Here is a 13,402-nt window from a genome sequence, read left to right as displayed (position 1 = left end):
GAGTTTTCGCCGTCTTCTGGAGTTTTTGAATCCCTGGTATGCCCTACCATCTAGGATACCGCCTTACCGGAGATGTACAACAAAGTTCGTGACCACCTATGAGGTGATTTACCGGAAGTGACTACTATTAGCTTTACGACAGACATTTGGAGTTCTGATGTTTGCCCCATGTCATTGCTTAGACATTTTTTAGAAACGATAGGATATGCAGAATATGAAAGAGCCATATTAAAGTATTTACTTTGTTTCAACAAAATAAAAAAACGTATTAAGGAACAGCTTGGATGCAGGTAATTTTTTTCTTAATGCAGCTCTAGGGAAATATTGGTTAGGGCTAAGTATCGGATCTGTACTCGGTATAGGCAGATACTAAATATTAAATGACTCGGATCTGGGATCGGGGTAAAAAAAACCTGATCGGGACATCCCTATAAATGCATATCTTCATTAAGAAAAACAAAGGCCAAAAATCACATAGAATTAATCTCCAGCTCTTGTACAAACCCATCCAAATTTTGGAAAGCAGTAAATAAAAATAAAAACATATGTCTTTTCCTTCTAGTATAAGATTTAATAATTGCCAAATAGATAACCCATCAGATATTCTTGATGCTTTTAACAAATACTGCTACTGGAGATCAGTTTGACACGGTGTACTCTGCTGTTAACAGTCAGCTGCTGCCTCATGAGCCCTCCTCAAACCATACCTCTCTGTTTACACTGCAACTTCCTCTATTGTTAAGGAGGCACTTCAAGATGTAGATATAAGGAAAGCAACTGGGGAGGATAAACTAGACCCATGTTTTTTAAAGCTCTGTGCTCCATTCATTTCTGATGAAATTACTTATCTTTGTAATCTATCCATTTCTTCTGGGGTTATCTCTAAGATCTGAAAAACTGCACATGTTGTCCCACTGCATAAAGATGGTGATGAAGCTGATATTAACAACTATCCACCAATTTCTAACCTGCCTTGTCTTGCTAAAGTCCTGTAATCATTAGTCAACAATCAGCTCAAATCATTCCACTCAATATATCCTGTGTTGAGTCCTCAGCAGTCTGGTTTCAGAGCTAAGCATAGTACTGCTACTGCTATCACCTCAGTTACTAATGATATTATATCTGCTGTTGATAAAGGGAAATACTGTGCTGCCCTCTCTGTGGATCTAACAAAAGCTTTTGATACCGTTGACCATGCTTTGCTCATACAGAGGTTAAGTGTTGGTTTTAATTGTAATTGGTTCAAGGACTACCTGTCTCATAGACAACAATGTGTGACTGTAGGAAATGATCCGTGTTTTTGCCATTGTCTAAAGGGGTTCTGCAAGGTTCAATACTGGGTCCTGTCTTATTCACAATCTATATTAACTATATTACATCCTCTATAACAAACTGTAACGCCCATCTTAATGTTGATGATACAGTCCAGTGCTAAAACTGCACATAAAGCCATGACAATTTTCTAGCAAGCTTTTGACAAACTGCAAGATTCTCTTTTTAACCTGAAATTAGCCCTCAATGCAAACAAAACTAAATTCATGATATTCTCAAGAGCCAGAGATATCACAGACATTGGTCTGCATGTTACCACTCTAACAGGACACAGTGTTGAAAGGGTTTCTGAATACAGATATTTGGGTATCTGGTTGGATCAGAAACTCACATTTAAATTGCATATTAACACACTTGTTAGCAAGCTAAGACAAAGAATTGGTTATTTATACAGAAACAGAACTACTTTCTCTATGTTCTGTAGGAAACGGTTCACTGACGCTGTCTTTTTATCTGTCCTGGATTACGGTGATGTTATCTATAGACATGCCTCTGTCTCCACTCTTACAGATTCAGATTCATTACTGGTGACTGTTATTCCACTCATCATTGTCTTCTATATGAAAAAGTTGGATGGGCACCTTTAACAGTAAGACGTGATAGCCATTGGTTTCTGTTTGTGTTTATAGCCTTGAAGGGCAACATGCCACCATATATCAGCTCTTTATGAAGCTGCTCGCAGAGTCACAATTCAATATGCTCTAGTGATTGTATAATGCTCCAAGTTCCCCGGTTAACACTAAATTTGGGAGAACTGCTTTCAGTTTCAGTGCTCCATACACCTTTTTACAATGTACATTTAAACTTCACGCAGTTATACCTGGAGGTCAGTAGATTTCAAACTACTCAGCATTTGAATGTAACTGTTTTTAAGTACGTGCTGTCCTGGATGGTTGTCTGCTATTTATCTTTTATGTGCCCGTTTTATTTGTGTTCTGTCATGTTCGTTTGATGCAGTTTCTTATCATTTTCAGCACTTTTTTTACATTTGTTTGTATTCTGTCATATTGCTTCTCATCTGTCATCATTTTTATGTACCCATTCTGTTTATTCGCTCGGTGATTATGTTCGTTGTTTCTGTTTGTTATCACATTTTTTCAATGAAAATGATGTCGAGAGCATAATGATAATGATTTTTTTGAGATTTAAACAAAGGTTGAATTAATTAATTAAAAAAATGTCAACATACATTAATATAAACAGGATTATAACCACAGAACACTAAACACAAGTTTAACACTACAATTTGTTACACATCACAGATTTTATTGGGGACCCACTGAATTTCCCTGGGACCAACTCAAATGACCACCTCTGGGTCCAGAGGACTCACTATACTGAAAACCTATCAACATCACTCATAGAAGCATATGGAATTGAGAAGTGAGTGAAAACAGTATTACTGTTGAAAGATTAAAATTAATACCATGTATGAAACTGAGAGAGAGAAAGAGAGAAAGAGAGAGAGAGAGAGAGAGAGAGAGAGAGAGATGCACGTGTGCTTCCTTGCCTCTTTGAATTTTTCCAGAGACTGCTCAGGCCCGAAGACAAACTGCAGCGGGACATCTTCACAGTGACAGTGCGGTTGACCACTAGAGCGCACAACATGCTCTGCTACTTTCTGCAGTGTGGCCGAGCTGATGACCCGAGAGTGACGCAGAGCAGAAACAATCTCATCCTCCAGCAGCCAGCGGATCTGAAAGCACGCACGCACGCACGCGCACACGCACACACACACACACACACACACACACACACACACACACACACACACACACAAAGATGCATTTAAATGTAAATTGTTAGAAAAAGTGTTCGAAAAAACCTTGATTGATGATTTTTATATTCTAACAATCCTATTAACAGCGAGGCTAACATGTGTGCCAAGGTTGGTCAAAGGGCTCATCCATTTGTGTACATAAATGAGGTCACTAACCAATTATATCATAATACATTAAAAAAAATATGGCCTTATTTCCAGGATTCAGGTTTTTTGTTGATTCTCATGGCCCCTGTGGACAAAAGCTGTAAAGGCACCACTGTCTCATGTGGTAAAGATCTTCTACAGTAAACATTTGTTGCCATGCATCCAGCGGTTTGCAGGATGCATGGCAATGAGGTCATGTAAGGTTGTGACTATATAGGATTAATAACTGTAATATGACAATGGTGAAACAAAGTAAAGTTTGTTTTATTGTCGAACCACCAGACTACAGAGCAGCTTCTTTCCTCAGGCCGTGAGACACCTCAATTCATAAAATATAGCTTAAAATCATTTTAATTGTATGACTTATCTAACCTGGCTACAGGCATTAAGAATAAAAACAACAACTATGTAAAAATAGCCAATCTTCTCACTGATGGTCTCATTTGCTTATGTAGGTTATATAGAGGCATCAGTATTAAAATGAGAAGTGTTTCTTAACCACTTAAATGTTCCCACTTGTTGAAACATCAAATTCAATATTTCATAGTCTTTCCTGACCCTATTCTGTCTAATTCAAGGACCCAAACACCATAGTATAGGACATGGATCAAACTCCAACTGTTACAACACCAAGAATTTTAATGAAAACCACACAGACAACAATTAAGAAGAGAGAAAGGCTTGTGTGTGTTAACACTTCTTATTTGTGCTGTATTACAGTGATGGCAGTCTTCTCTAACACAGCACAGCAAAACAATTTATGGTGTACATTGAGTGATAGAGACAGAAACTCACTTATGAGTCGAAGAACTAAGTAACAGCTTTTTTATTTCATTAGCACCAGCTTAAAAATACAGCTTCACATATTGGAGGTAGGTGGTGCGGGAAACAATGATGCAACTGCAGGAGGAGCAAATGCAGACAGCACAACACAGCCTATTTACTAACATTAAACATTAAAAAACTATCAAAAGAACTTCAATTTATATGCTTGGACAAAATACATTTGCACTTTCAATGACCAATGTCAATTTATTTCTATTTTCAAAAACTTTCAAGGCCTTGAATTCTTTCCCCTCAAACTGAAACTTTAAAAAGGACCCATAGGGGATCTACTGGAAGCATGATTCAGCTCAGTACAGTTCATGGTAACCTGATAGTTTGATTACTTCTTGTGTACAGGTAGAATCAAGGCCTGGTGGTGTTGCTAGAGGACGGGTCAGTTTTCCAAATTTCTTGTTTTGTAATTTGATTAAAAAAATGAAAAACCACTGTTCAGAGAATGCACATTTCCAAAGGCACTACACACCACTGGGTTGAATAAATATATCTAGGGAAAAACATGTAAATTTCCAGAACTTGTGAATTGTGTGAATGCCCATACTGGCATGGGGTTTACTGCGTATTTGGGGAAAGCTAAAAAGTGAAGGCACTCTCTTCAAGATGTTGTATTTATTAGTTGTTGTATTGTATTGTATTGTTGTGCTGCTGCTTGGATAGCAAACATTTATAAGACTCACCTTATCCATTGTAGCCAGAATTGCTAACCTTTGAGGATCTGGCAGTTTGGATAAGGGATCACCAGAGACCCTGATTGGAGACAAGACACGTATCAGACAAACAAAAAGAGATTCAGTATCAATCTGAGAAAGATCAGCTCTGTATTGTCCTCTGGAACAAGCTTATGTGTTGAACAAACTCACCCATCAACACCGGCTCCCCTCAGACTATCCAACATTGCCATCAGCTCCTCATCAGAGCGATAGGAGGAGGGCTGTCCAGGTGAACGATTGAGGGACACACTGCTCTCTGAGGTGTACCTGCACACAAAGAGGAGATCTGACGTGCCACACCATGGTTTCATCATTCATAGTCATCACATATACACTTAAATTCATATTATCATCAGGTCCAGGTGCACATCTTAATGACAACTTTTCTTCATGTTTCAGAAATGTCTTCTGCCTTTTATAAACTTAAAATGTGGAGGATTTGTCTGAGATGACAACATCTTTTACATTATGTACATTCTGTTTTTGTTGATTTTACCACTAGATGGTGCCAAAGTAAACCCAATCTAATTCTACACATGCATGAGCCACATGACCTACATGACATGACTTGACTTTAAATTGGGTTAAATGTGAAGGTACCCTGTGGAGTTTTGACCACAAGCTGCACTAGGGAGTAATGTTTTTACAAGTAAGTCCTTGGTTTGCTTGTGCCCCATGCAAAACACACATATCCATATCTAAGGCTGCAACAGTTACTTTCGTAACTCGTAAAGATATTCAGTTTACTATGGAGTAAAACAGAGGAAAGCAACAAGTCCTCACATCAGAAAATTAATGCCATTTTTGATTGGAAAATAAACCAGCTAACTATAATAGACAGATTGGTTAATAATTTTAGCTCTATTTCAGGCTATTTCATTCATTGACACTATGATTAAATCATGGTTTAGGTAAAAATTCTGTTGCACCAAACTTTAAAACTGGTTTAAAATTAGGAAAGATTCAATTAACACCTCTCTTTAAACCTCAATTTAGTGTTTTCTCTAAACCTAGATTGAATTAATTCTGTTGCACCTGCAGTTTAAACTGTGATCCAGTATTAACTTTAGACTCACACTGGAGGAGGTTTAACTTTTAACATGGCTGTCTTTTTTAAATGAACTGAGCATAACAATCAGGATACTGGAATTAAATGAAGGGACAGACTCAAACCAAATGACTTTTATGATGCTGCTGAATTTTTATCAACATACCAGTTCAGTCAGTTCTGGAGTGGAACAGAAGACTGGACCGACTGTCAGACAGGGCAGTGACAGAGATGCAGCTGGTTCATTAATAGGACATTTTCACATGTGCTAGCTTGGCTTGACTTTATATTATTATTATTATTATTATTATATCTCCATGACAACAGGGCTTCCTGCTTCAGGTTGTCTCTTTACCTAATGAGCTGTTGTCTTGAGTAGAAGACAGCTGTATTATCGATGAATCTGCATTAACAAAGTTCCACTATTGCAGTAAAAATGCACATTTAATTTCCTATAAATTCTTCATAATAAAAGTCTTGTTATTTTTTCCTTTAAAAGCTTTTATTATGAAGCAGCATAATCAGGAAATGTTGGGTTTTCACCAGCAGTAACTTAACACTGAAACAGTTGAAAACCAGCATGATGTAACTAACAGTTAAACTATTTATTTAGTTAACTGGCAACAATGTGACATTTTATTAAGAAATACAGTGCAGCCAAAAGTGTTTCTTCTCTTTTATACTTGTTAGGTCCTGTCCACACGCAAATTCATTTATTTAAATATCTATTTTAGTTTGGGTAGCATCTCCACATTGATTAAACTCTGTTTAACTTTCAGTTTACATAAATAAACTTTTCTCTGTTGCACTATTAAAATGAATCTTAATAGTGCAACAGAGCTCTGCTTAATTCTAAATCTGGATTTATTCATTTTAAACCTAGTTTTACTAAATTCTGATTAGATCCTATATTAAATGAATCCTTGTTAGTGCAACCAGCCTTAGTGTTTGAAACAGCCAAGCAATATGCTAACAAGAAAGAAGACTTCTAACCAGTTTAAACATGGAAGAAAACCATGCAGGTTCCAAAATAGTGGGGAAAAAATTACGCTTTGACTCACCTGTTATGATGGAAATTAGCCATGACTTCAATCTCCAGAGGTAGCGTCAGAACAAAAATATCTAATGTGACTGAGAGCTCATTCAAATCAACTGACTGTAAGGCCTCAGCATTCTCCAGGCAGGAAATAATCTCACCTGCAATCACAGCAAAAGAAATACTCTCAATGGTCATATTAGAAAACTTGTAGAAAATTGAAAAGATTTCTTTATTGAGGGAAGAACCCAAAGTGAAGCAAAGACACAAAGAAGGCTGCACTCACCAAGACAGGTAGGCAGTGTTTGTATGGGCATGGAACCATGGCAGCTTTTCATATTGACGGAACATGTGACATGAACGAAGAGCGGCGGCATGTCCAGCTGTGGCCCCTCAGACTCCAGCAGAGAGTCTCCCTCCAGGATGCTGAAGGAGTCCTGGTCCTGATTGACGGTGTTGGAATCAGATAGGGACTGGTCTTCACCCTCTGTGTGAAAGCTGGTGCCTGGCTGCTCCTCATATTCCACCACTAAATCTGTGTCGCTCTCCATCATGATGCAGCAGCCCAACACGTTTTCTACACACAACACAACTCGCTTAGTTCAGTGTCTTTCAACTATGGGCCATCACATAAACTGAGGAGTATTTTGCAAAGCACTAATAGAGTTATCTGGGATTTTCAACAGCAATCTCAGATATATAGCAAATAATAATGTAACCATGTTTTACAGCAGGACTCTATGAGACCTTAAACATTTTTGAGGAGGACATGTCATCAGTTCAAAATCATGTTTATAAGTAATCCTTATAGAAGTAGAAAAAGAACCTCACGATACTGATACTGATATTTGAGAGGAAACATTTCTGATATTGATATATCGGTTGATGCAGACATTTTTTGCAACGATGCCTCAAATGTGGTTATCAAATACTTATGACAAGGATATGTAATGGAGGAAGGATATTTCACAATTTAACAACAAACTTTATTGTCTAAAATGACATCAGAGCACTGAAACAGTGAACTTTACTGTAGAGCTGCAAATAATGATCATTTTCATTGTTGATTATTTTTTCAATTGATCAAAAATAGTTGTTTGATCCATAAACTGTCAGAAAATGGTGAAAAATGTCTATCAGTGTTTCCCAAAGCACAAGATGACATCCTCAAATGTCTTGTTTTCTCCACAACCCAAAGATATTCCGTTTACTGTCATAGATGAGTAAAGAAGCTGGAATAATAGAATTTGATGTTTTTTCCTGAAATAGCTGGCAACTATTAGATTAATCAATGAATCATTGAAACTCTCCTTAGTTGGGAATTATACCATTCTAAATTACCCCAAGCATTCTTTTCTGCATTATGTCTCAAAGTATTCATATCTGCGCTATCGGACAACATAAACGCCAAAGCAATATATCCATGAATGGCCAATATTGGACGATAATATATCAGCAAACATATAAATGGCTTGGGTTCCAGTCATGATGTATCAAGCCGATAAAATAATATCAAGATGTTGTTTAAGAGGCTTCTGGTTTGCTTTGGCATGGAGTAGATGTGTTTGCGGGGAGCTCCACCTCGACTTCACATTTTACCTCACCCTGAGACATTTAATTTTTGTTTTTACATATTTGAAGTGAGCTATAACGTACCAAATACAATGAAAAAGACAGGTAAAGAAAAGAGATGTGAAAAGGGCTCTGGAGAAGAAGATATTGGTGAGAGCCAAGGAGATGCTAATGCTAACGCTAGCGATGATGCTAGCGCCAACTCCACTAATAGGGAAGGTCTGGCAGCCATAAACACGCTGAGAAACACAGTTGACAAGAGGTTCGACGAGCTCAACGACACTCTCTCGAGCCTTAAGTCGTCTCTATCTGATTTCAGCAAACGAGTGTCTTCAACCGAGGCTGCCACCGAATCACATGAGAAACGAATTGAGGAGCTAGAGAGGCGGCATGACAGCCTAGCATCTCAATGGATTCAACAACAAGCTAAACTCGAAGATTTGGAGGCTTGGTCAGGCTGGCAAAACATTCATAGTTGGGACTAAGGAGAAAGCTGAAGGCGGCGGCCAACGGAATTCGTGACTATGCTACTTCTGAAGCTGTTGGGAGATGAACACTTTGATAAACTAATAGAAGTGGACCGTGCCCATCGGAGCCTTGCACCGGCTAAAGATGGTAAATCGAGGGCTATTTTAGCCAAACTGAGGTTAAAGAGCCGGTGCTGAGGCTCTCTAGGGAGAAGGCTCCGCTACAATATGAGGGGCGCCCGGTGTTTATTTTCCCCCGACCTCACGTCTGCTACCATGAAGAAACGCCAGGCTTTTCAAGACATTAAAGAGAAGTGCAGAGCCAGAAAAATACGATTTGGCTTCAGACACCCAGCGTGATTCGTGGTTACAGTTAACAACAACACCAGCACATTTAACACTCCAGCTGAAGCAGAAAAGTTCCTGCGCCGAGAGGCTGTGGACTGGGACTGTTGCTGCATCTGACCGTTAAAGAAACTATGTTCCTGGTTTTGACATGTGTCAACAGCGGCATCATCAAGAGACATGTTAGCTATGTTCACAACTGAGACGCCAGAAAATATGTTCACGTTGACTGGACTGAATGTTATGTTTTCTATTCTTAATTACTTATTCATTTGTGAAGTGGAGAGTCTGTCTCCCTGGTTTAGAGAGAGACTGGTAGTTATCTTGCTGTCTGGCCTCAGGCAGGCCTTCACGTCTGGCTTTAACTGAAGGTGTGGGGTATGGAAGCGCTGCTCCTGGGTTTGTTCTGTCCTTTGGGTGGTTTTTTCAGCACATCTGTTTGTTCGGATTTATTACTTGTGTTTTGCCACAGTCATATTACAGATTCCTCTTAGCAGTAGATATTACGTTAACTGATTCACATAGGCAGGTAACGGCGACTTTAAAATAATCAGCTGGAACGTACGCAGGATTAATAGTCCATTGAAGAGAGGGAAAGTATGTGCGCTCAAAACTAATATTGGTTTTCTACAGGAAACACACATTAAGAATACAGCAGCGAAGGTACTTCGTCCTTCATGGGCATCTCAAGTCGAACTTCAAGAGGTGTTGCAATCTTGATAAGGAAAAATATATCCACTCCCATTTAGTGTGATTAGTGTGTTGTTTCTAAGGTGCCTTACTGTGTATATTCTCTTTTTTTATCATTATTATTATTATTTTCTCTATATTTGTCTCTTTGCAGTTTATGTGTGTATCTATTCTTTATATGTGTATATTTATATGTATATATGTATGTTTATATATAGAGAGAGATATATATTTTCTGTACTGCCAAAAAACTGCTTTGCTTTGTATTTAGTTTTAATATGACTGTTGTTATTGGTATCACCACGGATGTGCTATATCTGTTTTGTTTTTATTTCTGTGTTCTTGTTAAACTTTAAATAAGTAATAAACACATATTTAAAAGAATGTTGTTTGAACTGTTGAACATGCCCAGTGTTTCCAGGACCCCAAGCACAAGGTCATATATTGAGCTACCTAAATATTCAGTTACACAGATATCTTTTACTTTAATCTACCTGGTCCCACACTTAACCTGTCTTAACTGAACCAGACCTAATTCAACCTCTTAACCTGTATTTGACCAAACTTAACCTCGCTTAGCCTGTCAAGCTAACTTAACTTTTTCTGACATCAGGGCCGTCCACACCAAGAATGATGACTATAACAATAAGTATAAATATATACAGTGGTGCCAAGCATGCGCTCCACGCTATTGATGGCCTGTTACTGCTGTAAATTGTGCCAAGAACAAAGATAAAATTAAAAAAAAGATGGATATGGGTTCACAAAATACTTCAGGGATGAGAAGAGTTTGGAAAATCCAAAACTCAAGAGATGCTGTCTCATTCATACCAAAAGTTTAATACTTTTGGTATGAATGAAACAACATCACTCGAGTGTTGGAGTAAACATCATTAACCCTGGCAATCATCAAGGAGGACATCAGTAAAGACAAGACAGACCCCAGAGACCCCCATCAGTGTTGGAGACTGTTTTTTTAATGTTTCGGCTGAATTTTTTTCCCCCATAAATAACTGTTAAATAAGTTGTAAACATGATTGTGATTATAAATTCAGATGGATTTTGATTGGCCTTCAGTGTTTCTTTCATTCAACAGATCGTTCTGAAAGTGATCCCAAAGATATTGTTCGCTACTGTCGATGTCCTTGTAATTTTGTTGTGGACTCCACTTGAGTTAAAAGTGAGTTTTAAAGCAACATATTTATAGTTAGTTACAGTTAGTGTTCTTGGTGTGGTCTGCCCAACTAACTTAACTTTAACTTAATTCAACATAAAGTTAATCACAACCTGCCCAATGCTGCTCCTATCACAATGCGCAAACAAACTGATTTAAGCTTTATAATAACAGCAAATCCTGACACTGAAATTGGATCTTAAACTTTTCTTTTTCTGTACATGTCATTGCTCTGTGAAGCACTTTGCATAATAATGCTGTTGCATCAACATTTCAATTGACTGTGTAAATGCACTGTCAATATTAAACAACATATTTGAAGGATGTCCCAAACTGAAAAGTTAAAACCAAATTGATTTTTCACTTGACCCTCACCGTCCTCAGTAGCTGGCTCAGCTTCTGACACCAGCTCCTCACTGGGTCGCCTCACTACGTCCCCGTCCTCTGAGTCCTCCTGAGACGACAAACCACAGTGCAAAGGTTCATCTAGTTTACTCAACAGCTGGGTGGGGAAGTGAGAGTGCTCTCTCTTTCGAAGCCAGAACTGACACATATGATTTTGATTGGTTTTCACATGCACAAATTACCCTCAGGCATTATTTATGAATCTCTTAGATTAGATTTTTCTTTGGTTAAAGAAATACAAATTCCTGTGTTTTGTTGTTTTTTCAAGTTTGTTTATTTCCTCAATATAATCTCTGATAGTCATTTTCATCGTGAATGATTACGAGATATGAAAGCAAAGCACAGTCAGTCTAAACAATACAAAATGTAAAACAGTTTTGTCAACTCACCTCTTTCTTGGATGAGGATGGGCAGTAGAAGAAGTAGTGTGGATTGGAGGGCACAGTTTTGAAGTATTGGGACACGATCTCCATGAATTTATCCTGTCGAATGATTATATTTAAATTAGAATGTCATCATCAATGTCCCATCAGTTTCACCTTGTAAGCTTATTACCAATTATTCAAAGGAGAGTCTATAGCCCTTTTAAGACAGAGATTCCGCAAAAGCTGCCTGGCTCTCGCTGCCAGGGACAGATGCTGTTTTCTGGATGGACAAAGAGTTGGTAGGACAGACAGGGTGATGGCGACTTTTCCATATATTGGCTAAATTCTGCATTTTTTTCCTCACATACGTTGCCAAAGACACTACCTGCTACCACATGATTGGTGGTGTAATGCTGCTTTGTGGGTTAAAGTGTGGGACATTTCACTTTTTTGTTTAGCGATATCCAGTGAAGGATCAGAACGCCCCTGTCCCGTCCTGCCAGCTTACACTTTCACACAGTCATCGATTCACTCTGTTAAGGCTCTGTTACTACATCCGCTGTCAAATCAGAGGTGGAATGAAACTGTCCCCCCATTCTGCCTCTGTAACTTTTATACAGACAGCGAGGCAGAATAACGGTGCAAAAGGCAGTGTAAGTGGGGCTTATGATTCAAAGAAATAACTTTAAAAATATTAAATTAAGAGCAGGAGATGAATATGTTTTTCCCTGTAAGACAATACCTGGATTATTTTGTGCAGATCTGGATACACTTCACATTTGGGCTGTGTCTGAAGCAGTGTCAGAGGGAACTCTGGGATCTTGGGTGTCTTGCACTCATCCAGGATCAGTGGAGATGTAGGAGCAGAGGACTTGCTTCTAGATTCAGCTTCACTGGCATCCTCCATTTCAATACTATTATCAGAAATATCACAACATTAATAATTAGCAAATGGGAAACTGGCTAAATTGTAAATGAGATTCCTGCCTGTAGACCACGGTAAATTCAGAGCATTGAGTGAATATGTATACACAGTAAGCCATTGACAGGCCATTATATTACAGACTGTACCCAGGGGAAGCCATCTCATGTATCTATGGACTCCCCAAGTTACACAAGGACGGAACACCACTCAGTCCCATCAGCAGCAGCATTAACTTAGTTACCTATAACATATCCAAGCACTTAGCCAGTATCCTAGCTCCTTTGGTCGTTAACACTCAACACCACATCAAAAACTCACAGGATTCTGCCAACAAGGTGACAAAAATAATACTGGACCCAGACGAAACAATGGTTTCTTATGATGTCACCTCACTTTTTTATGGGCATTCCCACTCAAGAAGCGGTTAAGATGGTGAAGAAACGCCTGCTACAGGACAGCACAATTTCTGAGACCGTGCCCACTAAGACAGAGGGGAAGGAGAAGGAACAGAAGCACATCAGGGGAGCACTTAAAACCTGTGGCTACCCAAACTGGACCTTTGT

The 13,402-nt window shown here is 38.6% G+C and overlaps 1 protein-coding gene across 2 annotated transcripts in view; it reads right to left on the bottom strand.

The window, feature by feature from the left end:
• The window catches only part of szt2 (SZT2 subunit of KICSTOR complex), a 225,559-nt gene that overhangs the window by 161,869 nt on the left and 50,288 nt on the right, over positions 1 to 13,402 (bottom strand). For both annotated transcript variants that reach the window (XM_073477051.1, XM_073477052.1), the window contains 8 exons: positions 12,657 to 12,828; positions 11,939 to 12,031; positions 11,520 to 11,598; positions 7,183 to 7,473; positions 6,922 to 7,057; positions 4,963 to 5,079; positions 4,780 to 4,849; positions 2,843 to 3,028 (listed from right to left, as the gene is read on the bottom strand). In XM_073477051.1, the coding sequence (XP_073333152.1) occupies positions 2,843 to 3,028; positions 4,780 to 4,849; positions 4,963 to 5,079; positions 6,922 to 7,057; positions 7,183 to 7,473; positions 11,520 to 11,598; positions 11,939 to 12,031; positions 12,657 to 12,828 (1,144 nt within the window). The remainder of the gene's footprint in view (positions 1 to 2,842; positions 3,029 to 4,779; positions 4,850 to 4,962; positions 5,080 to 6,921; positions 7,058 to 7,182; positions 7,474 to 11,519; positions 11,599 to 11,938; positions 12,032 to 12,656; positions 12,829 to 13,402) is intronic.

The sequence above is a fragment of the Pagrus major genome, chromosome 11 (genome assembly GCF_040436345.1).
Source record: "Pagrus major chromosome 11, Pma_NU_1.0".
Taxonomy (NCBI): domain Eukaryota; kingdom Metazoa; phylum Chordata; class Actinopteri; order Spariformes; family Sparidae; genus Pagrus; species Pagrus major.
This window is presented reverse-complemented; position numbering and strand designations above follow the sequence as displayed.